This window comes from Garra rufa, chromosome 13, assembly GCF_049309525.1.
Source record: "Garra rufa chromosome 13, GarRuf1.0, whole genome shotgun sequence".
NCBI classification, from domain to species: domain Eukaryota; kingdom Metazoa; phylum Chordata; class Actinopteri; order Cypriniformes; family Cyprinidae; genus Garra; species Garra rufa.
The window spans coordinates 18394754-18422224 of record NC_133373.1 but is presented as its reverse complement, the minus strand read 5'-3'; the positions used below and the strand labels follow the sequence as shown (position 1 = coordinate 18422224).

The 27471-nt window shown below is 38.4% G+C and overlaps 1 protein-coding gene across 1 annotated transcript; it reads right to left on the bottom strand.

Annotated features, from left to right (window-relative positions):
* Positions 1 to 26889, bottom strand: LOC141348400 (apolipoprotein B-100-like). The gene is made up of 26 exons (XM_073852714.1): positions 26773 to 26889; positions 26493 to 26531; positions 25705 to 25817; positions 25462 to 25607; positions 25072 to 25216; positions 24025 to 24177; positions 23613 to 23737; positions 19072 to 19157; positions 18437 to 18887; positions 18019 to 18136; positions 17794 to 17940; positions 17460 to 17671; positions 17137 to 17365; positions 8905 to 9084; positions 8604 to 8807; positions 8309 to 8473; positions 7964 to 8169; positions 7726 to 7875; positions 7515 to 7645; positions 7182 to 7383; positions 6932 to 7104; positions 6298 to 6473; positions 6096 to 6211; positions 5637 to 6010; positions 1119 to 5527; positions 1 to 918 (listed from the first exon to the last, which is right to left on the bottom strand). Exons 1-26 carry the CDS (start codon positions 26825 to 26827, stop codon positions 223 to 225), a joined length of 9201 nt encoding a protein of 3066 aa, XP_073708815.1. The 5' UTR covers positions 26828 to 26889; the 3' UTR covers positions 1 to 222.
* Positions 26890 to 27471: the final 582 nt, after the last annotated feature.

Below are 27471 nucleotides of genomic sequence, written 5' to 3'. Positions count from 1 at the left end.
TGCTGTCATTTATTTATTTATTCATTATTGGTACTTACTGTCATTGTTTATTAAATACAATAATACGATAGATCGTAACATTCAGGTATTTTCTTTAAAGAACACTATTCTAAAATTAGTTACTTACAAAACAAAATAAAGGAACCAAAGCGGTTTGGGCAAATATTTTGTGGGCAATAACACTTTTAATAAGGCAATCTTGATCATTTCTCATGGCAAAGTTTAGCTACTTAGTTTCTTGACACATGGAAGTGAAATCATTCTACTAAATAAATCCCATATGAATGGAATAGAAATGTCAATGTTGATTTCTGTGTTATTCAGTCTCACATAGGACTGAATATTTTTGGCATCCTTGAGGGTTTCAATAATTTGATTTATGAGAACTTCCAGATAGGTCATAGTAGATTCAACCCAAGTCTGGAAGTCTTCTGTCAGTTGCTCAAGGGTCATCTCAGCAAAAATGTCCTGGGCCTTGGTTTTGACAGTTTTATAGTAGTCTTCAATAATTCTCCTGGTCTTCACAGCCTGCTCAGCTATTTCATTTAGGATGTTGGAGTTGACAGCATCAGAGAAAACGTTACTGATCCAGGATGAGTGCTTGTCTAGATCTTGAAACTTGATCGAATTGATGAGCTCCTTTACTTTCTCCACACTTAATTTCAGGATTTCAGATAGTTCTTTCAGACAGTGATGACTAGTACTTTCTAGCTTCTCGTACTTCTTGCTGATGTCATCGTAAACTGCAGTGACATGATATGTTACTGTTTCTTTCAAATCCTTAAATGAAGCAACTTTCTTCCTCAGCCACAAAAGAATTTGATTAGCGAGGTCCTTGTTCCACTGTGTCTGGAAGCTCAGTATGTTTGAGTTCTTGATTACAATGTCAGCCTTTAGAATGTCCATGTATTCCTCAGACTGTAATAAAAAATAGAAAATGTCATATAAATAAAATAGAAAATAGTATATTGAACGTTCAAAATATTAAGCTATTAATCAATATGTAAGACAGACTAAATGTATAATAAATAAACTGATTGATATTTAAGATGAACTACATTTATAATAAATTGTTATATTCTAAAATTATAAAAAATAAAAAATAAAAAAAAACTTACTGGGATTGCACCAAAAAGTCTTCCTGCATGGTGGGATAAGCTCTTGCTGTGCAGCTGAAGACCAAGGAGTCCAGCAGATGGGGAAGATACAGAGACAGTAAGACCTTCTTCTGTATTTCCAGTTAGATTGTGATAAAGCATAAATTTTACATCTGGAAGATTTACTTTAGCAGCATTTGAAATAACAGCATTTGAGACTTCTGTGTTGGTCTCAAGAACTCCATTATAGTTATTCTCAAAATATTTATGCTCCACAATTAGATTGGTAAACAATTTCATCCCTGAATTCATGTTGAAAGTGGCAGAGCCACTGGTTTTGCCATTGAATATACCAAACTCAGAGATAAACTGAGTTTCAAACTGGGCATCAATTTCATCCTGATTAAGGATCTTAGCCTTGGTATTCATAGTGATTATAGCTGTTTTCACAGAGAAGTCATAGGTAAGATCTCCCATGACAGGGATCATAATTGATTTCTTAATACTAGGAAGAGTGATCTTGGCAAAATAAGGACAATCATATGTATCAAATGTGGTTTTGGCATTTGCGAAAATAGGTATTTTAATTTTACTAATGATAGAATTGAGGACTGGTTGAATGTTGAACATCTCAGGATTCTTCACATATTTAAGCTTTGCATCCATATCAAAGGTCTGCTGAGGTGTGATCAAGATTGTTTTAAGGCTTGTGTCCTCCCATAAAGAAAATTTCTCTACATATGGTATTTCTTTGTTGATGAATGGGACAGTCAATTTAGGAATGTTAATCGGCAATGTCAGCACATTAAAGTCAGCCTCACCATTGACTGATGCAGAGAACTGAATTTCCTTCTCACCATTAGCCATACCAAAGTAATGAGAATACTTATATTGATTGAACCTAGCAAGACTGGTCCAGCTGGCTTGCTGCACAGAGGGATTCAGAGTTAATGCCATATCGTTTAGTAGATCAACTTTACAGGACAACCTAAAGGGAAGTGTTACTTTTATGTTTTTCTTGTTCTTGGTGTCAAAGATAATTTCAAAAGGCACAGCCTTGAAGTTAACTGAGTTGGTAATGGTGCCTTCAAATTTGCCAATCAGTTCAGCATCATGAGATCCACTCAGCTCAACCATGGGTTCTTTCAAACGAATCTGCCCTTTCACTGCTGCAAGGCTTCTCTTGATGAAAAGAGTTTCTGTCTCTGCATGCACATTAAACTTGATCTGATTCAAACCTCTAGTTTCAGCATCAACTTTCTGCTTCATCTTGAGAAGACTGCTGTCAGTGTCACCATTAAAAGTCAGTTTTATGGACTCCATATCGATCAAAATCTCCAAGTTACTCTTGTGGGCTCCTTCATCAGAATAATCAAAGATAGACAATTTTCCTTTGCCGTTATTTCCAAGGGTGAGAGTAATTATGCCAGATTCCAGCTGAGCAGTACCTTTTTGGGTCATTGTGACTTCACTGAAGATGTTGACCACTGGCATGTTCACACTGTGGATGTAAGTGATCTCCAATGTACCTGAGAAGCCATTCTCTGTGCTCAGAAATACATTGTTCACTAAGTCAGCAGTGTATGGTTCTGTGGCTGCCTTAGCTGTGGTCTTGGAAGATACCACGGCAATAGGACCATTTATGGACATTAATCCCTCATGATCAAGAGAGAAAGCCATGTGATTTGCTTTCACTGTCTCAGTCAGAGACAGCTCTTTTATTCTGAGGATGCTAAGGTGGGCAGTGGCATCAAAGGTGTATGCCAAGTAATCAATAGGAGTCTGGAAATGAGAATTCAGGTTAGCTGTGAACTTGTTTGTTGAGTTTTTAAGTTCAGCACGGGTTTTCAGAGTGTGCTGTGAGGATTTGATATCTATCTCACCATGCAACATTCCAAAGCAGGGGACGGTAATGAGGTCAGTGACCATCTGCTTAACTTCATTAGCCAAGGTGTCAAATTCATAAACCATAATTTCACTGAATTTGGTATTTAGTAGTTTTGTCAGCTCATTCATTTCTTGAAAGATTTTATCAAATACTGGTTTTATGTCAAGTGAGATTAGGTAACTTGCAAGTGATTGCATAGTTTCTCTTAGCTTATATTGTTTCATTAAATCCACAGCATCATCAATTATTTTCTCAACCATTGCTTCAATATTATATTCTGCCAAAATCTCATCAATTTTGTTGACAGTTTTATTTATCCTGGTGATAATGCCAGTTGTTTGGCCCAAACTGTCAATCAAGTCCCTGATGGGTTGTAGTTTTTTACCAATTTCCATTACTACACCTGTCATATCAGAGGCGAAAAGTCTCACATCATCCAAGACCATGTCCACATCAAAATTTTCAATTATATGTGAAAGTTCATTTCCTTTGCTGTTAAAAGTGGCTGTAATGTCATATTTAGTATCAATCCCATTAAGCAGGTCAGTGCTTAGATCTCTCATGGTAAACACTGCAATCTTGACCTTCTCTATGAGAACAGGCACCTTATCAAGGAAAGGAAGGGAAATAACATGATTATCACTGTTTTTCTCATATTTCAGAGCACTTGTGATGCCAAATTCTTGATTGACATTGCCTTTGTTCAAAAGGTTGGTGGACACGGTGCTTTTCAGTGCAATACCCATGTTGTTTAGAGTGTTGAAGATTTCCAGGGAGTGGTCAAATGCATGGTCATTCAGCGTAGACTCCATATTGACGTTAAACTTTTGCTGCTGAGGGGTGATAGCACTGGTTATTTTATGCTGGAAATTAGTTTCAATGGAGTTTTCATTTAGCTGGTGAGAGGTTGAGGCCTTCCATTCATGCTTGAAAGAGTAAGACTTGGGTTCAGTTTGAAGGAGCAGCATGCTTTTTACCTGGCCACTGTGTTTTCCATACAGATTAAGTGCTCCATCAGAGTTGAAAGAGCTCTCAACATTCATACTGAAAGGTTCTGCTTTGGTTAGAATGTTGCTTTCTAGTCTAAGAGAGGGAGAGTTGAAGCGCACCTCATTGCTGAACTTTGTGGAAAACCTAACAATCTCAAGCTCAGAGCTCTGAGTCATTTGGCTGCCCAAGAGTTTTCCAGTGGTGCTGCACTTTGCAGTGGCTGTCTGGTCTACACACATGATCTCATATGTATGTCTCATTTCCTCTTCCCCAAATATCCCCTTCAGAGTTCCAGTAACTTCCATCTTGTAGGGCTCTGCATTGATCTGGGCCTCGTTGCTGAAGTGGATACCAATGACTTTAAAATCATTTTTGCCATTTAAAGATGCTGTAAAGTCATGTATGTCCACTGCAATGTTGTGCTTGTAGAAGTTGTTCTCATTCAGGAAGCTATCAGATTTAGAGTGAATGGTCAGAGATTTGAGGGTAAGTATAAGTGAGTCTGTGTTTTCTATTTGAATCTCTTGAAGCGATGCAATTAAGTTGTTGGAGAGGTTCAGACCATCTTCATTCAGCTTGAAAGATATCATATTTCTAGTGCTGGCATTGAAAATGTCACACTTGTACATGCTGTTTAGGTATACCTCTGAACTTGCAAGTCTTCCTTCAATCTTAAGTTCAGCACTGTTATCACTGACTGTTCCCTTACTGGAGACTGACACCGTACCACCTGTAGTTGTAATTCCACCATGGAAAATGTTTTCAAAGGTCACAGAGCTAATCTGAGCACCGGTGGTACAGCTAGCAGTCAGGCTATCTTTGGTGAATGACAGCGTGCCTTTAGTAGAAGCATGGTTGGCAGCAAAGTTGATCATAGCATCACTATTGAGCTCCAGTCCCTGAGTGTTTAGGGACCCAGTAAGCTGTGAGAAAGCTCGGTTTGTGTTGTCATCAGCCTGGGACTCAATCCTGATAGTGACCTCTTTCATGGTTGCAGAGAAATCTATCTGGTTTTGAAGCTTAGTCTTATAAGCTCTGGTGATACTATCAGACTTAATAGTAAACTTAGCCTCCTTGAGTTCAATGTTGAACTTGGTGGTGTGGTGGACTGGGTCATTCTCTATGTCAGTGTTGAATTCAAATAAAAGTTCTTCATTAGTTGCTGTAGCTTTCATTTTGTTTAAGATTTGGAAAATTGGACAGTTTAACCTGAAAGTGGATTCAGCTCTTGCCTCTCTGGTTTTGGGTTGAACTACAAAGGCTTGTGTGACAGTAGTTCTAGCAGATATTGATCCTACTTTTAGTGATCCATCTAAACTTCCATTCCCTGTGATTTCAGAAGAAATTGAAGCTTGGGTTGTGTATACCAGTGACATCTCCATACCCAGAGAGCTGAAGGCCTCAATCTTGTAATTTCCTGTTGTTTTCAGTGCATCTGTGATTTTGGTTGTTTCCATTAGACTGAAGTGTGCATCTATGAGCTTATGTTTCAGGGAAGAAATTATGTCAAACTTTGCAATGTCCTCTGTAATGTCAGCAATCTGTGCAGATCCTGCAGGTAACAAATATGGTCATTGATTCATTAATTTAAATTAAAGACCCATATCAATTAATAAAACTAAAATCATGTATTGTGTATACTTTGTGTATGCATAGTTTACCTTCCACAGTGAAACCAAGAAGTTCCACAGGACTGTTAGCAACAACTTTGTAGCTTGTAATGTAGCTGGGCTCATTGACAGTGTTGTTGCCACCAGAGAAAACTGCCTCTATATCATAAAAGTTTGTGTTCACTTTTGCTGATACCTCTACCATTCCTAGAAGAGGCATTGAGAGGTCATAGCTAGAGGGAATGGAAAATGTTGGTATATTGAACTGTTTAGAGGGCAGCATTACACCAATTTGTGTCATAGCTAGGTCTGGGGTGGTCATGGTGAGAGGGACTCTGAGGTCCTTAGATGTCTTTCCACCAAGAGGCAAAGGAATGGTGAAAGTAACACGATCTTTGTTGAACTTGTATTTGAACATGCTCTCTCTGCAAAAGGAATAAAATGAAATTGGAATTGAATGGATAAACACATTTGTAACTGGATTATGTAGATTTAAAACATTAATCTTACATGTTCATGAACACTCTCTCAGGCATAGATGGAATAACCAGATCTGGAATGCTCTCCCTTAGTGTTTGAAGGTATGGCACATCAGAAGCAATCTTGTCCATCCAAATGAGATAAGCCTATAATATAAATTACAACATAGATTATGATCCAAATATTTTTAATGTTTATAAAATGAACTATTTTACATTTTATACTATCATACCTCCCAGAGTTTTGCATAAATGTGACGAAGTGTCATGTCAGTCTTGACAACTTTATGTTCCATCATGTCATCAAAGGCCTGATATAGGTGACTCTGAAGAGGTGCTGCATTAGGCATCAGCTTCTGGATCTCAGAGTCTATGTTGGACTTCATCTCAATCTTCATTTCATCTTTAGCTGTTTTAAAAGTAAATTATAACTTGTTATAATTGACATGCCCAGCAGGCACAAAACATCATAAGACGGTGGTTACATTTTGGTTGCAACCGTCGGGTGACCAAAATTTAATGTTAATTCGACGTCTATTGTCAATGTCAATGTGAGGTCCAATACCAACGACAACTGACATTGATTTGTAGGTCGTGTAACCAAAATCCAATGTTAAGTCAACGTCAAATTGCCATCAAGTACTGACGTGAACCCGAATTTCATTCTCAACCAAAATGCAACGTCTGTTCGACGTTGGGTCCAATGTCAACTTGACGTTATATTGACATCCGGTGCCTGCTGGTATGAAGCCAAAAAATAATTATTTACTTTTTAAGACTTAAAATGAGACTTACTGACTTAAATAAATAAAGATTTAAAATAAAAAGAGTGTTAAAACAGTGACAGTTAAGATAAGTATTCAATACCATATTGTAAGGCAATCTTCTGCACAGAGTTGGTCTCTGGGAGCTTGACGTTACTCTTGAGTTCCAGAGTCAAATCTTCAGCACAGTTCATTGTGGCAGTAAGAGTGACCTCAGTGTTAAGTGAGGGCACAATCAACTGAGTTTCTAGCAAGCCATCTTTCATGGCCTCAAGTCTGTTATTAGAAGAAACATGTCTTTAGATGAAAGGAGCTTGCCCGTTGGCAAGTGTTTCAAAAAGTTATTTACTTACTTTGCATGACCAATGAGAGAAAACTGGTTAATGTTTTTGTTGGAAAAATCAATACTGATCCTTTTTCCCTTAGCAAGGCTGTCAATGACACCAATTTTGATCCCGGCCTCAATATCATAGTCAGGAATCTCAATGCTGGTTGTGAGAATATTCTTGTTCCTGTTGTACTTTATAGTGGCAGTTGCCTCTGTGGCCTTAGTACCTTATGGTAAGAAAAGAAGAACAAAGTTAAAAGATATCCATAAAACCCACAAAACCAAACACTGTAGGAATGTAGTTATATTATAACAGAGTGGTTATGATTTCAAATTCACTGTTGTTAAGAATACATGCCTTCTGCTTTCAAAATCATTTTCAGAGAATCAACCCTCTGGCGTCCTTCCTTGCCCTCATTAAATTGTTCATAGGCAAAGGCTGCTGTGTACTCAGAGATGTCACCGGTGGGTTGAAGACCCAAAACAAAACTGTGGACACATAATTATTTTAGTGCAACACATAGAAAAGTGATTTATTGTGTTTTTACATTTTAAAGTTTGATTTTTACCTGGACTCTCTATTGAGAGGATTTCTCTCAAGTATGGTGGTGCAATAATTGATTCCAGAAATAAGGGGCCTGCAGTTCACTATGGCTGTTCTGTCACCTGTCTCAGGAACAACTGTGACTGGGCTTTTGGCCACCACCATTAGTTTGTTGCTGTTTGAGAAAAAAAGATACATACATAAATGTATACAGAAGTATACATTTAAAATAAATAATTTCAGACATATAGCACAAAAGCTACCTGACTCTGAAGAGTTCGGTAGTGCTCTTGGGTGGCAGGATAGACAGCTTTATTTGGCCATCTCCACTAGTGATTTTGACATTGAAAGAGCTCTCATGGAACATATTAGTGTGCATTTCCACTGCAGAGACAACAAATTTGGGGATGTGGATTCCCATACGTGTAACAAATTCTACTGCCATGGAGGGTGAAAAAGACAGTTCACCCTGTGAAAAAATAGGGATACATTAGTAATGCTAATAAACATGACAATAAAAAGATGGAATGAAAATAATTTGCTATAAAATTTTCTACATAAGTTATCTGGACACTGAACAAAAAGCAATCAAGGCAAATATTCAATACCCTGCCAGGCCCCATATGCAGACCACCCTCAACACCAGGTGCAAAGGTCCCAGACAAAGCAAATTTAAGGGGAAATCCAGAGGCAGTTGGAAGGGAGAACTCATTATCCATAAAGATGTAGTGAGCAAAGATGCTCTGATCTCCAGACATCAAGGCCTTTGTAATCTATTAAAACAGGAATATGTAGATTTTTTTTTTTTTTTTTTTTTTTTTTGCATTTATAGTGCCTCAAAAACAACAAGCTAATATAGATCTATTTTATGCATATAAAATGCAGCATATTGTATATACATACCCAAGCAGGTGAGTACTTGAGGGCCTGAATATATGTGGCCATCCTATCAACAATAGCTGACAGGTCATTGGTGCTCTTAATGTATCCCAACTCATTCCCCATGATCCTTAAGTAGGCTATAGCCTCTGGGGAGTCCTGGTTGTATAGATCCTTTATAAGCTTGTTTAAGTTCTGCACAAATTCCCTTATAATGTTCTCAGGAACCTATCAAAGAAAAAATTCTGATAGCTAGCCTTGGATACATGCATGAAAAATTCAATCCTTTAAATAATCATATTTTTATGTTGAAAATAAACAATACCTGTCTTTTAGTTTTTTCTGTTCTCAGGGGTTCAACCCATTCTTGCAGAACTTCATTGATTTTGTTTGGCATTTTGTCCCCAACCCAGTACATTGCCTTGGAAATCGAATCAGGGAAGAAGCCATTGCTTCCAAAGAGAGTCTCAACAGTTGGTTCAAATCCTTTGCCCTCCATGCCAAACTTGGTGACCACAAAATAAATAAATAAATAAATAAAAATAAAAGTCACATGCAAATGCAACAAGTCCATAAAAATCAAGGATAAGTACAAACAATATGGCTATCGTATGATCAGAGCTGGGTAAACGGATTACACGTAATTTAGATTACGTAATCAGATTCCAAAAGTTAAGTATTTGTATACTTGTAATTAGATTAAATTACATTTTAAAATACTCGTAATAAGTCTAGTTACTTTTTATGGATATTATGATTACATATTATTTAAAATCCTTTTAGGTTTAAAAAGTGTTTCAATGTTGCATCAACAACTGATAAACATTATTTTTTATTTGAATTTTCACTAAGTAGGTTATTTATGATCACATGACATGCGGGTAAACAAAATATTTATTTTTTGTTCATTTATTTATTTTTATTTTTATTTTATAATGACTAAATTTAATGATGTTTTATTAACAAGGTTCGGGAGGAGCGCGATCAGATAATCAATCCATTCGGCACAGGTGCAACTTGTTTAACCAATCATTGAATTAGCGCATCATCTATATATTGCCAGCCGTCTTACCTCTATTCAGCGACAGTTTCTTGGCATCCCTCCTCCACCCCTACTCCCCACTTCTAATCTGTTTCTATCCTAACTAGCAGGGGGAGTTCTCTGGGTCCGGCCTGTATTCCGGGCCCGGAACCCTTCCCCAGGACAGCACGCCAAAATATGCTTATTACTCGCTCAAGCAGATTAGATGTAAGGGCGAACTCGTGAAACATTTTAAAAACAGCTTTTTATTAAACTCATAAACCAACTGTAGTTCATTCCTAAACCCCAGTTTGGGAAACTTTGATGTAATATAATGTTTAATGCACAGCATACTATAGTATTGACTATGGTGAGTTCATTAACTATAGTAAATACTATAGTAAACTTTAGAATTTACTATAGTAAACTGTAAACGGTAAACACTGTAGTAAATTATAGTATTTACTACACTTTGTTACCTTATACTACAGCATACTATAGTATTGTTCATAAACTAGTAAAATTAAGTTTTTACTATAGTAAACTGTAGTATACTGTAAAATACTATAAAATAAACTACTCTTTATTAATGTATATTATATCAGTATGTAGTATTAACTACAGTGATAATCTGTGAGTTACTAAAGGATAGCCTACTATTAGAAAATACAGTGTGTGTTCAGTAAATGTTGCTCTCTGTACCACAGTGGAAGCAAGAAAGTTTAAGTAACGTCAAATTTGTCCTATTATTTTATTACTGGTGGGATTACGGAGCTCTCGTGGTTACAATGAATGCCAAATTACCCTTTCCAAATGTATATTCAATTGACCAAACGGAAGACCGCACTTCCCAGCGAGGACTTTGGCAGTGGTAAGTTAAGTCTCTTATTTACCTTGTCAGATCTCATGAATTATTGGTTAAAGTACGCGTAGTGTAGTCTTTAACTATCTAGCGTACGTTTTTATGTGGCTGTGGTAGCTATAACTGCTAAGTTTTGTCTGAATGTTGCCCTAGAAACTGCTTCAGCGAAATGGTAAACTAATGCCATTGTACTGTACGCATGTAGCTGTCTGTAGGTTTTAGACCCAGAAAGTTATTATCTGCATACAGATAATAAACAGGTTTGTATTATCTGCATACAGATAATAAACAGGATTTAAGATTGTGATTAGAAGGGAAGATATAACGCTATGTTGTCTGCATCAACAGACAGTGGGCCTGAACACATTCAGTGACTGGGGTCCAGTCATCAAAAGGCATTCCAGTTAAGCTGTCCATCCCAGGAAACACTTAGGAAATAACAAGTAGGAGTCCATATTAACTGTAATTAAGACACATAAAAGTGCATTTACCAGTAATAAATTAACTTGTGTGTTAAATACAATGTTGGGCAAAAGTTAAACAATGTAGCCAAGAACTAAAAAAACAAAAACAAATGACTTCATAGGATGTTGTTTTGTGTTGTTTATTTTAAGGAATTTGCATGTGTTGTATTAGTATATGTTTTGCCCTGACCTGCGCTGTGATGCCTGCCATGTTGTAGTATCCTGTACTTGGAAAATGTGTTGGAAAATTTACTACAATAATGACTAAAGTAATTTTGTCTAAATTATTATAGTAGAATTACCACAGCAAATTACCATTCAATTAACTGTAGAACCTTTACTATAGTATGGTCCAAAAACACTGTATTTACACAGTATTTACTACGGAATTTTACTATAAATTACTACAGTTTTTTTCCCCACAGTTTACTAGAACCTTTTACCATAGTATGGTCCAAAAACACTATTCATTAGAGAGTATTTATTAGATAAATTTACTATAAATTACTATAGTATTTTTTCCACAATTTACTGTAGAACCTACCTTTACTATAGTATAGTTCAAAAACACTGTAGTATTTACTAAAGGGATTTACAATAAATTACTATAGTATTTTCCCCACACTTTATTATAGTACCTTTACTATAGTATGGTTCAAAAACACTAGTATTTGCTAGAGACATTTTACTACATTTTCTATGGTAAATTTACTATAGATTAATATAGTATTTTTTTTTACAATTTATTATAGTACCTTTACTATAGTATGGTTCAAAAACACTAGTATTTGCTAGAGACATTTTACTACATTTTCTTTGGTAGATTTACTGTAAATTATTATAGTATTTGTTTTTCACAATTTACTATAGTGCCTGTACTATAGAATGGCTCAAAAACACTATAGTATTTTACTATAATATGGTTCAAAAACACTATAGTATTTTTACTATAATATGGTTCAAAAACATTATAGTATTTTTACAATAGTATGGTTCAAAAACACTATAGTATTTTTACTATAATATGGTTCAAAAACATTATAGTATTTTTACGATAGTATGGTTCAAAAACACTATAGTATTTGTTCTATAGTATGGTTCAAAAACACTATAGTATTTGATAAAATTTCTATGATAAAATTATTATAAATAAATATAGTATTTGTTTTTCACAATTTACTATAGTACATTTACTATAGAATGGTTCAAAAACACTATTGTATTTTTACTATAGTATGGTTCAAAACACTATAGCATTATTTACTAGATAATTTTACTACATTTTCTATGATAAAATTATTATAAATAAATATAGTATTTGTTTTTCACAATTTACTATAGTACATTTACTATAGTATGGTTCAAAAACACTATAGTATTTACTATACTACCTGGTAAATTTACTATAGTATTTTTTTCATATCTTTTTTATTACTTACTTTTATGTTGCAACCTGACACTACAATTGTTTAAATCCATTTTTTTTCTCATTAAATGAGTGTAGTAACCTCAATACATTCAGAAATGTCTGTAAATGTATTAAAAAGAAAAAAAACTGAAATATCACATTTACATAAGTATTCAGACCCTTTGCAACAACATTTGAAAATTTAGCTCAGGTGCCTCACATTTCTCTTGATCATTGTTGAGATGTTTCTACACCTTCAGTGTAGTCCACCTGTGGTAAATTAAACCAATTGGACATGATTTAGAAAGGCACACACTCTATAAAAGGCCTTTCTCTATAAAAGGCCTTACAGCTGATAATGTATATCAGAGTGAAAACCAAGCCATGAGGTCAAAGGAACTGCCCGCAGAGCTCAGAGACATGATTGTATCAAGGCACAGATCTGGGGAAGGCTACAAAAAATGTCTGCTGCACTGAAGGTTCCCGAGAGCACAGTGGCTTCCATAATTCTCAAATCGAAGAAGTTTGCCACAACCAGGACTCTTACAAGAGCTGGTCACCCAGCCAAACTGAGCAACTGATGGAGAGGGGCCTTGTTTAGACTGGTGACCAAAAACCTGATGGCCACTCAAGTTAAGCTCAATGATCATATATGCAGATGGGAGAAACCTACAGAAGGACAAACATCACTGCAACACTCCACCGATGTGATGATTCAACTAAGTACTAAGTAAAGGGTCTGGATCCTTTATGTCAATGTTATATTTTAGTGTTTTCTTTTTAAAAACTTTAGAGACATTTCTAAAATTCAGTTTTCACTTTGTCATTATGAGGTGCAGTGTGTAGATCAGTGAGGGAAAAAAATAATTTAAACAATTGTAGTATCAGTCTGCAACATAACAAAACAGAAAAAAGTGTAGGGAGTCTGAATACGTTCTGAATGCACTGTAAATCAATAAACAAGAATGGTTGAAAGTAATCTAAAGCCCAATCTAAAAGTAGTCTGATCAGATTACTGTAACAATTAGTCCACTGAGACGGCGAGATGTGATGAACCCAAGTGCAGTTTATTTACAGTGACGATAATCCATAATCCAAACAATCAATCCAAACGTGAAATCCAAACAACAAACGTAATCCAAACAATGACGAGACTAGACTTGACTTGACTTGGCATGAAACAGACTTGACTTGATACAGACTTGACATTAACTTGACTTGAAACAGACTTGATCAACACTCACCAAACAGCAGAATTACACTTCAATACTTCAATACGCGACCAGGACCATTAAAACACAAGGGCTATTTATACTAGACAAGGAGGATCACATGATACAAACAAACCAATGAAAAACAAGGAACAAGACCATAGCAACCAAAGACAACCAATCAGAACGTGACACATGAAACTAGGGAACCAATGGCAGGAATACATGAGGGAAGGGAAGCAAGACACAACAGCATGAAATGATTACATAATAAAAGACATGAAAACATGAACATGAAACAAAACAAAACCCCACGTTACATATCCCCCCCTCTAAGGGCGGCTCCAGACGCCCAAAACACACCACCCAAAACAAAACAAAAACCCAAAAAGTCCAGAAGGGTGGTGGAGCAGAGACAGTATATGGGGGAGGGATGGAGGGCCAGGCCCATGCAGGGGAACAGGACTGGGATCATGGCATGGAGTATGGAAAGGTGGTGAGCCTGGATCCTGGGGCAAGGGCAGGTCTACACAATGGGAGAATGGAGGTCCTGGGCCGTGGAGCAGTGACAGACAGTGGAACACTGGAGGACCTAGGCCGTGGAGCAGTGGCAGACTGTGGATCAATGGAGGACCTGGGCCATGGAGCAGTGGCAGACTGTGAAACAGTGGAGGACCTGGGCCATGAAGCAGTGGTAGACTGTGGAACAGTGGAGGACCTGGGCCGTGAGGCAGTGGCAGACAGTGGGAAACTGGAGGACCTGGGCCGTGGAGCAGTGGCAGACTGTGGATCAATGGAGGGCCTGGGGCATGGAGCAGTGGCAGATGGTGGAAACTTGGAGGATCTGGGCCGTGAAGCAGTGTCAGACAATGAAACAGTGGAGGGCCTGGACCGTGGAGTGATGGCAGACAGTGAAGCTCTGGAGGATCAGGGCCATGAAACAGTGGCAGACTGTGGAGTAGTGGAAGCCATGGCGGGGCCGGCAGAGCAGGAAGCCATGGCGGGGCCAGCAGAGCAGGAAGCCATGGCGGGGCCAGCAGAGCAGGAAGCCTAGGCGGCGCAGGCAGAGCAGGAAGCCATGGCGGAGCCGGCAGAGCAGGAGGCCTTGGCGGTGCAGGCAGAGCGTGAAGCCTTGGCGGAGCAGGCAGAGCAGGAAGCCTTGGCGGTGCAGGCAGAGCAGGAAGCCTTGGCGGTGCAGGTAGAGCGTGAAGCCTTGGCGGAGCAGGCAGAGCAGGAAGCCTTGGCGGTGCAGGCAGAGCAGGAAGCCTTGGCGGTGCAGGCAGAGCAGGAGGCCTTGGCGGTGCAGGCAGAGCAGGAAGACTAGGCGGCGCAGGCAGAGCAGGAAGCCATGGCGGAGCCGGCAGAGCAGGAAGCCATGGCGGAGCCGGCAGAGCAAGAAATCCCGCTATGGACGCCGCCTCGGTAAGAGGCATGGGCGCAGCGGGTTCATGGACAGACGTGGCCTCTGGGACGCAGTGAGCAGCCCACACACTTAAAATGGCGATGGCCATCACAGGCAGCGCAGTGGATAGAGGGGAGCCCTCCAGGCTAGTGGGTGTGTGGCTTGGGAGCGTTGGCTCTGCGGGTATGCCTGCAGCCCGGACTGACATTAAAGGAGGATCCAGTATGCTGGCAATCAAGACCTGATGAGGCTTTGAAGGATAAATTGAGGCTTGGCATGGCTCTGGCGTGGCGGCCATCTTGGCCGGGGACTCTGGTGTGGCGGCCATCTTGGCCGGGGACTCTGGCGTGGCGGCCATCTTGGCCGGGGACTCTGGCGTGGCGGCCATCTTGACAACAGGCTTAGGGATGGCAGCCATCTTGGGTGCAGACTCTGGCATGGCAGCCATGATGGTTGAAGGCTCTGGAAGGGCAGTCATGACAGGTGTAGACTCTGGAGCAGCAGCCATCTTGTGAACAGGCTTTGGGATGGCGGCCATCTTGTAAGCAGACTCTGGAATGGCGGCCATGACAGGTGCAGACTCTGGAGCGGCAGCCATCTTGTGAACAGGCTTTGGAATGGCGGCCATCTTGGGTGCAAACTTTGCGTGAGTAGGCCCTGGAGCGGCAGGCTTGGCGTGAGCAGGCCCTGGAGCGGCAGGCTTGGCGTGAGCAGGCCCTGGAGCGGCAGGCTTGGCGTGAGCAGGCCTTGGAAAGGCAGGCTTGGCGTGAGCAGGCCCTGGAGCGGCAGGCTTGGCGTGAGCAGGCCCTGGAGCGGCAGGCTTGGCGTGAGCAGGCCCTGGAGCGGCAGGCTTGGCGTGAGCAGGCCCTGGAGCGGCAGGCTTGGCGTGAGCAGGCCCTGGAGCGGCAGGCTTGGCGTGAGCAGGCCCTGGAGCGGCAGGCTTGGCGTGAGCAGGCCCTGGAACGGCAGACATGACGTGAGCAGGCCCTGAAGCAGCAGACATGACGTGAGCAGGCCCTGAAGCAGCAGACATGACGTGAGCAGGCCCTGAAGCAGCAGACATGACGTGAGCAGGCCCTGAAGCAGCAGACATGACGTGAGCAGGCCCTGAAGCAGCAGACATGACGTGAGCAGGCCCTGAAGCAGCAGACATGGCGGTTAAGTGTGGAGAATGAGGAGTGGCAGATACTGAAGAATAGCAGGGTTCCTCGTCAGCTATCCCCACAGTAAATGAGGAACCACTCAACCTGAGAGCAAAGTCAATATATGTTTCCAATGACCAATGAATTTTTCCACCAGGCAATTGAGAACGAATGGGTTCATTTAAACCCACTCTAAAAATGTCCTTAAGTGCCACATCATTAAAAGCAACCAGATGGCACAGTCCACAAAAATCTTCTACATAGTCCTCTATCGTTTGGTTTCCTTGACGCAAAGAGAGGAGACGAACAACTGCTGGGTTCATTTTGGTGGTCGCGTATTCTGTAACAATTAGTCCACTGAGACGGCGAGATGTGATGAACCCAAGTGCAGTTTATTTACAGTGACGATAATCCATAATCCAAACAATCAATCCAAACGTGAAATCCAAACAACAAACGTAATCCAAACAATGACGAGACTAGACTTGACTTGACTTGGCATGAAACAGACTTGACTTGATACAGACTTGACATTAACTTGACTTGAAACAGACTTGATCAACACTCACCAAACAGCAGAATTACACTTCAATACTTCAATACGCGACCAGGACCATTAAAACACAAGGGCTATTTATACTAGACAAGGAGGATCACATGATACAAACAAACCAATGAAAAACAAGGAACAAGACCATAGCAACCAAAGACAACCAATCAGAACGTGACACATGAAACTAGGGAACCAATGGCAGGAATACATGAGGGAAGGGAAGCAAGACACAACAGCATGAAATGATTACATAATAAAAGACATGAAAACATGAACATGAAACAAAACAAAACCCCACGTTACAATTACCTAAAATGTGTAATGTAATGAATTATGTTACTAACTACATTTTGTCATGTAATTTGGAATCAGTAGTGGGTTACAATTTGTAAGTAATCTACCCAGCTCTGCATATGATATCATATATTAAATCATATACCAATTGAGTTTTACAACTAATTAAATACAAGTTAATAACACATGAAGATTCCTACCTCCATGAAGTCAAGGTTGTAACCAAAAGCTTTCAGGGTTGTCTCCAGCATAACCTCCCTGGGCAACTGACTGCTAGGATCAAAGATGATGCTTCCCTGCATATTGGAGCCCATGACATCTTTGCCTGGCATAAATAAATCCATTTTATAGTTACGAGAGAGCTGAGTGTAGTTAGAGTGGGTAAGCACCTCATCATCCTGCATGACCTTGACTATTGTTTTGCCCAACCTAGGAAGAAAAAAAGGTTATAGTGTTGAGGATAAAGAGCAAAATAAATGGTAGACATTCAGTCTAGAGAAAACTGACAAATTAAGTAGCATACTCTATCATATCAGGATCCCTGGAATGAATAATGTTGTAGACATGAGAAGTCACAAAGGACTTGACTTGCAAATTCTGGTCCTGGGTAAGGATCTTCCTCACAACCTCCAGGTCACTTGCCTCTGGCTTTTTCATCAAGATAAGATATGCAGCCAGTCTCTTTTGAACAGCACCTTTGGCATAAAGGGCCACTCTCTGAATGTTGGAACGGACCTGAACATAAAAAAAGAGATTGGAGTGTGAAGTTGGTTTTCTTAGTAGGATAATTTCATGCATAGGATACAGATTTGATTCTGAAGAAATATAAATTGTTGAACAAATCCTGAAACACTTACATCAGGAGTCACAGACATTCTTCTGAAAGCCTGGATAGCAGACATCTGTACTGACAGGGTAGTTGCAGGCTGTCTCATACACTTAAGCAGTGTGGTCTTTATGTTGGGATCAGCTGCTTCCATAGCCTCGCCCATGTTTCCAATCACCTAAACAGGGCAGATTCTAATAAAATAAGTTGTTTTCTCAGTGTAAAAATGTCCAGAAATATATGTTAAAACACACACCCTTAAGGTCATATAGGTCAGATCTTTCTCGCCAGCACAGTCAGCACCAAGGATGGAAGTAATGAAGTTATACACCTCAAGAATCTCAGAGGTGAGCTGTCCCTCAGCTTGGAAGTGCCTGAAAAGATTACACTTTAGCTAAATGAAGATAGCATAACTGATCACCAGCATATATTGTGCTCTGGATTATGGTGTGATTATGTCTTACAAAGCACGATTACTTTGGTGGATCAGCTTCACTAAAAAGACCATGTAAGTAACAGTCTTCACCAACTATGTTTTGCATCTGACACCATGGTGATGCTGGTAGCACTTAACTAATATGAACCAGCCTGGACAATCTGTAAAAAATTGTGCTGTTTACAGCAAGGAAATGCAAGGACTTAAGCAGTCCAGAAATGGAAAATAATTTGCGTACCTCCTTACAACATTGCTGAGAGAATACATTATTGGCTTGCTCTTCTTGGTTTGTGCAATCTCCAGTATGTCTTTCACCAAGAGGCCAGTAGGACTGAGCATCACTCCTAGAGCATAGACAGCAGCATCTACTTCAATGGCATCAGTGTCAAAGGTCTTTAGAATACTAAACATGGCGCTGCCACACTCTGAGGTGCCACACTGAATCAAGGCCTGCCAGGTTAATAACTTGTCCTCCTCCACCATCTGAGTGATGGTCTGCTGCAGAACCTCATGCTCAAGTCCACGGAGTTCAGACACCAAACTTTGGAAAGTGCTAGCCCTCAGCTGCCGATCTGGTTTTTCGTTGATGGATTTTAGCTCCTTGAAGATAAACAGCAGAGCCTCAGGGTTCTTAGCTGGGGCTTTATCCTCCATTGCCTCTAGAGCCAAGTGTTTGGGGTAAGTAGAACCTGTATTTTGAAGAGCGGGATAATATGTGAGTGAAAGGCTACATAGTCACAACTAGGGAAAAAAATAAGTAAGCATATTACCAACAGTTCTATAATTTTTAACCAGACAAATCAAATCCAAAATAATCCAAATCCAAAGATATAAAATATATTTAAGATATACAGTGAAACTGGGCACACTCACGATAATCAAAAACTCTGTCATTAATCTTGCTGATTCCCTCAAGAGTTAAGATTTGTTTAACAAGAGAAGAGATACCATACATATTCCTGCAAAGAAAATTAAATACATATTGAATAGATTAGAAGGATGTTCCATTCATGTACACATATCATTATTACAGTTTTTCTGAATGGCTAAAACACATTTTTTTGAAGCCATCACTCATTTTCTCAAAACGTTAAACACAAATCCAAATGTTCAAACTAAATTCACAGAACCCCTGACTCTTCTGGCAGAATCAAACAATCGCTTAAAAAACATTTTACCTGTAATCAAAATCAAACAAAGCTTTCAAATCATACACACATTAGTCAATACTATACGTACTACAGATCATTTCACGAGTTCACCCTTACATATAATAAACAGAGAAGGGGTTATGCGCATTTGGTGTGCTATCCGAGGGAAGGGCTCTGAGTTTGGAATTTTGGCCCAAACTCAGAGTAACCCCCATAGGTTAGGACAGAAATAGTTGTAAGTGTCGAGAAGGGGTGGCGGAGGGATGGTGGAAAACTGTCAAGGAACAGAGGTAAAGCTGCGGTGTATATATACACATCTGTTAATTAGGTTAATAAATGATTGTGCTCCTTGTGTTTATCCAGGTTAATTATCTGAACGTGCTCCTCCCGAACTTTGTTACAGTTTTTCACATTTGCTAAAACACTAAACCCCATCCTCTAAACCAAATGCCCTGCTGAAAAAAACAGCATATGCTGGTTAGGTATGTTTTGGTGCTGGGATGCTGGTTTTAGCTGGTATATGCTGGTCCTTTGCTGGTTTATGCTGGTCCCTTGCTGGTTTATGCTGGTCCCTTGCTGGTTAATGCTGGTCCTTTGCTGGTTTATGCTGGTCATGTTGCTGGTCAAGGACCAGCATAAACCAGCAAAGGACCAGCATTAACCAGCAACATGACCAGCATAAACCAGCAAAAACCAGCAAGGGACCAGCATAAACCAGCAAAGGACCAGCATATACCAGCTAAAACCAGCATCCCAGCACCAAAACATACCTAACCAGCATATGCTGGTTTTTTCAGCAGGGTGCTGAATGGCCTAAACCAATTTGTCAAATAAATCACTCTTTCTGCAAAACCTTCAACCAGTTCAGGCAGTTTAGACACTGTTTGCAAATCAAATGCACACTTTTTGCAAAACTCTAAACACATTCTCACTCACTAAGACACAATTTGCTCGTGATGAACTTGTGATGCAAAACCCTAAACACAAGAAAACAAAAGTTATGCACAACTGCAACACAGCTGTCGTCGTTTACACACAAGAATTGAAAATTCTACACACTTGTTTCTAAATATTTAAATATACAAAATACAAGCCAGTTCAAAGTGCACAGATGGCACGGGTGCATCCATCAATCTGAGAGGTACAAAAGAGTACGAATATGAGGTGGTGGAAGAGAAGGATGAGGAAGAAAATATTTTTCGGATGAAATTAGAGCTACTGTTATATACCATGCTCTTGTGCATGGAACAGAGTTCAGCCAATTTTTTTGCAGATTCTGTGGCCACCATAATCACCTGGAAAGTTCAAAAGAAGAATAGAAGAGTCTTTTTTTTTACTTTTTTTAAAAAAAACTTAATATTTTATGCACTGTATTGTGGTTATTTCAATATATTCTTGTGTAAAACTGCAAGATTACCACACCAGAAGGTTTTTTGCTGATGTAGTTGAAGTCCTCTGACCTAGCTCTAAGACTTGATCCTTTTGTACAAGATGATAGATAGTAAGATGATATACTGTATATAGTAATTATTTTGCAATGAAATAAATACACAAACATACACACACTCAAAAGAAACCACACAGAAGTTGGTGAATATACCAAAAAAAAAGGAAAAATACACACACACACACACACGGTTTCAAAAAATGTATTTTAGCAATTCAGAAAAAAACTATAATAAAACATTGTTCTTTAGACACTACATCAAAAATGGATGTAGTTACAAAAAAAGAATGTTTACTGTATATAGTAATTATTTTGCAAGAAAAAAGATAAACACACATAAACACACACTCAAATAACATAAACATACTCGAAAGAAATCACACCTAAGTTTGGTGAATATACCAAAAAAAAAAGAGTGTGTATGTATGATTTATATACAGTATCAAAGAGAATGGGGAAGTGTGTCCAAACCTTTGACTGGAAGTGTATACTCATACATACTGTGTGTGTGTGTGTGTGTGTGTGTGTGTGTGTGTGTGTGTGTGTGTGTGTGTGTGTGTGTGTGTGTGTGTGTGTGTGTGTGTGCGTGCGTGTGTGTGCGTGTGTGTGCGTGTGTGTGCGTGCGTGTGCGTGTGTTTCCTTTTTTTGGTATATTCACCAAACTTCTGTGTGGAAGTTCTTGCTAAATAATTACTATTTCCAACTATCTAACATCTTGTACAAAAGGATCAAGTCTTACAACTAGGTCAGAGCCAGAGGACTTCAACTACATCAACAAAAAAACCTTGTGGTGTGGTGATCTTGCAGTTCTACACAAGAATATATTGAAATGATCACAATACAGTGTATAAAAATACAGTGTAAAAAAAAATTCTCTTCCATTCTTCTTTTGAACTTTCCAACTTATTATGGTAGCCACAAAATCTGCTCAAATTTGGCTGAACTCTTTGTTCTGCCTCTGTCATTCCATGCACAAGAACATGGTCTATTACAGAAGCTTTAATTTCCATCTGTGCACCAACTGGCTTGTATTTTTTATATTTAAATATTTAGAAACAAGTGTGAAGAGTGTTTACAGTTTTTCTCAATTGCTAAAACACTAAACCCTAATGTCTGAACCAAATGCTCAGTTGCCTGAACCCATTGATTGAATCAATCGCTCTTTTGGCAAAACCATAAGCACTTTTCACCTGTTTAGACACAACTTGCCAACACATTTTCATTGTGATGCACCCGTGCTGCATAATGGTGAGCACAGGTGACAAAAGTCAAACACAATTAAAGCACAGGTTTCACCACTTGAACACAACAACTCAAAACTGATCACACTTGTGGCTAATGATGTGAGGGAACATATACAGTAAGCCAGTTCAGAGAGCACTGGTTTGTGAGGCCTGAGAGGAAGAGTTCGTGTGAGAGGTGGTCGAGGTGGTCAGCGAAGACAAAGAACAGTAATATCTGATGAAATCCAAACATCAGTAGATTCACTGTGTCCACCATAATCCGAAGATTTAGAGAAGAGAACAGGTAATTACCATTTTTTGACATTATAGTCAAATAATTATTTTCTCACATTCACTTGCATTGGCGATTTTTCAATCTAGAGGTCCAGTGGGGTTTTACGGATGGGCGGGACTTACCAGCTCTATAGTATGTCATACAGTAATTGCTGTCAACATTTACATACTGTACTATAATGCCAAAAAATGGTACAGTAATTACCTGTTCTCTTCTCTAAATCTTCGGATTATGGTGGACACAGTGAATCTACTGATGTTTGGTTGTACCCTTTGTCCAGCCTCCCTCATGCTCATACCATGGACAAGAACATGGTCAATCACAGTCGCTCTGATTTCATCAGATATTACTGTTCTTTGTCTTCGCTGACCACTTCGACCACCTCGACCTCCTCTCACACGAACTCTTCCCATCTATATGTTGTTGCCTGGCCAGATAAAATGTGGCCTGTGATGTGGATGAAGTCCTGTGGCCTGACCCAGTACGGAGACATGATGCTGAGGCTGAGTAATGCACTTATTTGTATATTTTTGTACTTTATTTTTACATGGGCTTACTGTTCACAAGTGGCAAACGCATAGGATTTCTGTTTGTTTTTACAAGTGCTACGTGTAAATGCACAAGATTTCTGTTTTGTCTTTTTGTACAAGTGCTAAATGCACAGGTTTTCTTTGTTTTGCAACATGCATTTAGCCTACAGTGAACAATAAACATTTATTTCTCCAGCTTCATGTCCTGAGCATTGTGTTTTCTATTTTTCTACGTAGTGTTTAGCGACTGTTCAGTAGTGTTTTTAATTTTGATTGACTCGGGGCACGACTTGACAACATAGTTCAGTTTTGAGCACAGATTGAACTGTTTTGATGTGAAAGTTTGGTTTTGCAAGAAGAGTCTGAGATTTTGTGAATATAGCTTGAAAATTGGGTTTTGTGTTCACAGTTCAGAGAAAAGGAGAGCAGCTTTCAAGAAATGTGTCTTAGCAATCGAGAAAAACTGTAATTATTGTGTGTAAACGACGACAGACTTGTTGCAGTTGTGCTTAACTTTTGCTTTCTTGTGTTTAGGGTTTTATGTCTTAGTGAGTGAGAATGTGTTTAGAATTTTCCAAAAAAGAGTGCATAAGATCTGCAGACAGTGTCTAAACTGCCTGAACTGGTTTAAGGTTTTGTAGAAAGAGTGATTTATTTGACAAATTGGTTTAGGCTATTCAGAATTTGATTCAGAGAATGAGGTTTAGTGTTTTAGCAAATGTGAAAAACTGTAAAAGTAGCAAGTGCTATGATGTCAGCGTCACTCACTGGTAAGAGAGAGGAAGAAATATGTGCTGCTCTGTGCATGTGGCAGAGGTCATGTGGTTCTTCTGGTTGTCAAACTTGTAGTTGCAGGACTGGGTACTGCCAATCAGCTTGGACAGAGGGTATTGCTGTTGACAAACAAATATAAATTTAATTACATTATCTGTTTCTTGAAAATTATTTTTTCACCTCTTCACCTGGCTCAGTCTGTATGATAACATGCTTTTTCAATATTGGTTAGTGTTAACTTGCCTAATCATTACCTGTTTTTTTAACATTCGGTACTTGGTAAATTGCGCTGAGTATGATGATTAATGAAAAAAATAGTAATTAAAAAATAAAAATAAACTAAGAAGCAATGATTGCAGAGGGTATGATTAAAACAAACAAACAAACAACAAAGTAATTGTCTCACCAAACCAGTGATGATGGCAAGAGGGCTAGTGTGGCTTCTTTGAGTTTTGAAAGTATCACATCCTGACAGGTCCCTAGTGAGAGTGACTTCAGTGGCAATATCCTCCTTGGTGTTGACCCTGACATCAGTGGCACAGATTCCATGGACAGTGGCCTAGATTAGATGAGGTAATCTAAATCAATGCAAATAAATGTTTGTGTACAGCAGTAATTGTGTAAAAGTGGGACGACCACTGGGCTGGGGGCATGCAGGTACTGTCCTACAAGTAGTGCATGCTTGAAGAAGATTAGATCAGATTTAGTTGCATTGCACCACACATGTCCACTGTAGACAGGGTGAAAGTAAAAAAAAATGCAGTGTTTTTCAATGTAGGTTTTTAATAAAAATAGATTTAAATTTTCAGAATTTATTTTAAATTATTTGGTGTTCTGAGGTGAGGTGGAGTGGGGTAATGGATCCCCATTTACTTTTAAGTCAGTAGGATTTTACACTAGACATACAGTATGTGGCCAAAGTTGTGTGGCCAAAACCATATTTACAATCAATTACAATAACTTTATTATTACTAATAAATACAGACAGATTGCTTTATGTAATGTATAGTAATGTTGTAGTGAGTATTGGGGGCTCTGTTGGAGCAAGGATATTTTGAATATTGATTATTAAAAATATATATAAATATTTGTATAATAAAAATAATAATATTAATACTGAGCAAAAATGCAAAAGCTGGCCTTAGTATTTTTCAGCGAATCATAGAACTGAAATAATTGTTTCAAAACTATCAATAGGTTTATGAGGATGTAGTGGCAGTAACATGAATGTCATGAAATAGTCAGCTGACTACCTAGGTCAAGATTACCATGTACCCTCATTAGAATTTATTATTCCAGATAAGAAGATTCAGAACTTATCTGGTTAGTTGTTAAGTGGATGTCCATAACAGCATTGCTTAAATTAAATTAATCTAACAATTTCAAAATACAATAGACAATTAATATCTTTACAGATTATAGCTTTAAAGCAGAAGAAAACATGTTTATGTACCATGTCTTTGCTCTCCTCCATCTCCATGACAGGGACAATCAGAGCAGAGATTATACCCCTCTTGAAGTTCAGAATGTTGGATTCATCTCCCTCTGGATAGAGTGTCACACCTGTCTCTCCCTCAACTACAAACTTCAGTGCATTCCTGTGCAAAGAGAAGGAATAGATGTTGAATAACTTATTGAACAGTTTCTGATTAATTTTTAAATCAGTTTATTATAAACTGGAGACCAGTCTCACAATGTATATTTTTAGAGGTAGTTTTTATTTTTCATTAGCTGTTGGTATATTTTAGCAATATTGGCTGTACTCATTTCGAATATTTGCAGACGTAACATTATCATTTGATAATTTGATAATTTGATTTCTCTAAAGGTAAGGGAGACATACTTTTCTATGGCTGCTTGAAAGGCTTGGGCCTCAGCAGCAGGTGCATAGATGGGCGCCCCATTTGCATCTGTTCCGACCACCTCAGTTAGGGAGCACTCACTGGTATGGAGCTCAAAGCTGCATGCCACGGGCACGTCAATTTCGACCTGTGGATATAAGGGTTGTATGTTAACGACTCTAAAGAATAAAGACCACAAAAGACATATTAAGAAACTGAATTGTTATATGATTTTTTAAATGTACCTTGCAGGAGATTTTGGGACCATTCGTGAGAGGGGGGGTCCCAGTCACCCTGTTCTGGATCTCAGCTTCATACCGATATGTATATTTTTTGTAGATCTTAAATCTTTTAGATACTGTAAATGCAATAAATGCGAGGTCAATTCAACAATAAGAATAATCCCACACTGCAAAATGTTCTCAGGAAAATGTATTTTTCAATTAGTTACTTGTTGTCCAATAAAAATAAAAATATTTTAACAAAAATGAAGGATATACCATATATTAGATTATATGATATATCTTTCATATACAGTATATATATATATATATATAGGAATTTTTTGAGAGGATGTATCTTAAATATACATTTTGAATACACACTTTTTCCTTTAGCACTGGTAGACTTTCCAGCTCATTTTCCTAAAAGTATTTTTTTTTCAATTTGAACAAAATAAGGACCTTTACTTAATACTTAAAATAATAATAAATAAAGTAAATAATAATAAAACATAATTTACATTTTTAATATTACTTTGTTTGAATTTCTTTACTTTTTATAGTTTTATCTAATCAAGACAAGCAATAAGAAATCTGGACATCCTGACTCAATCACTGTCTGTTGTTGATAAAGAGTGCATGGCCACGTTAGAATGGTGATGTCATTTACTGAGGGTTCAAAGTAAGTGACAACAACAATAGGTACAGTCCAATAGGTAAAAGATAAGGATAAATTAAAGGAATGCATAGATACCTCGAATACAAATAACATTTTGTCAAAAGATAAGAAATAATTGAAGAAAAATACTTACAATGACATTCTGGATGAGAATTTGACTCTGTTTCTTGCTCTGGTAAGAAAGTCATAAGGTAATTATGAATAGAAAAAAAATGTTAACAAGTTTGAAAATGCATGAATATATTAAATATTAAAAGATAATTCAAAGATTAAATTAAAAAATAAATATATAATGTGCAAAAAATAGGTGATGCGATATATAGAATGAAGAAAAATAAATAAAATATTTTCAGAACATGAAATGCACTAATGAAACATTAATGCACCAAGATGCAAAGGAACATTATACTCACGAGCTATGGCATAAGTGCCAAGTAGCAGCAATAGGCAGAGCTTCATATTCCCCATGATGGGTCAGAAGAAGCTCAGAAGCCCTGAGATTGCAGCGAGTCTTCCTCCGAATGGAGACTGGTGGTGATCATCTGGCTCTCATCTTTTATACTCGGATATGTTCAGTTCACTTAAACAAGGGTTGCGACAGGTCCAAAGTTCCATCAGCCAGTGTGGCAGGCCAAAGGCAAAAGCTGTTTCATAAACTCCACCAATACTTGCCTGTCAGCAATGGAACTGATGGAACCCACTGATTGCATGAGCCAACAACAACCACAGCTTTTAGGCCTTGATTGACTCTCTTTTATTTTCTGTAAAATCTTACATAGGTCAAATGTTGTTGTTGGGGAGAAAGACCAAACTAGTACCACAATGTTCAATGTAATGTTATGTAAAAATTGTAAAATGTAAAATTGTAATTAAAGGGCTTTGAAGGGCCTTCAACTTCTTGGGCTGTCACTATATATTCTTAATATTACTTACAGTTAAAACATACAAAAATATTATGGACATAAACTTTAAACAAAATATTATTTTGTTATAGGCAAATATATTACAAATGCCATTATTCTGCTAAGCAATACAGTTCCTGACATGTAAACCAAGGTTCTTAGTGTTTATATGGCCTATCAGTGAGGTAAGATGATCAAGTGTTGTATGCA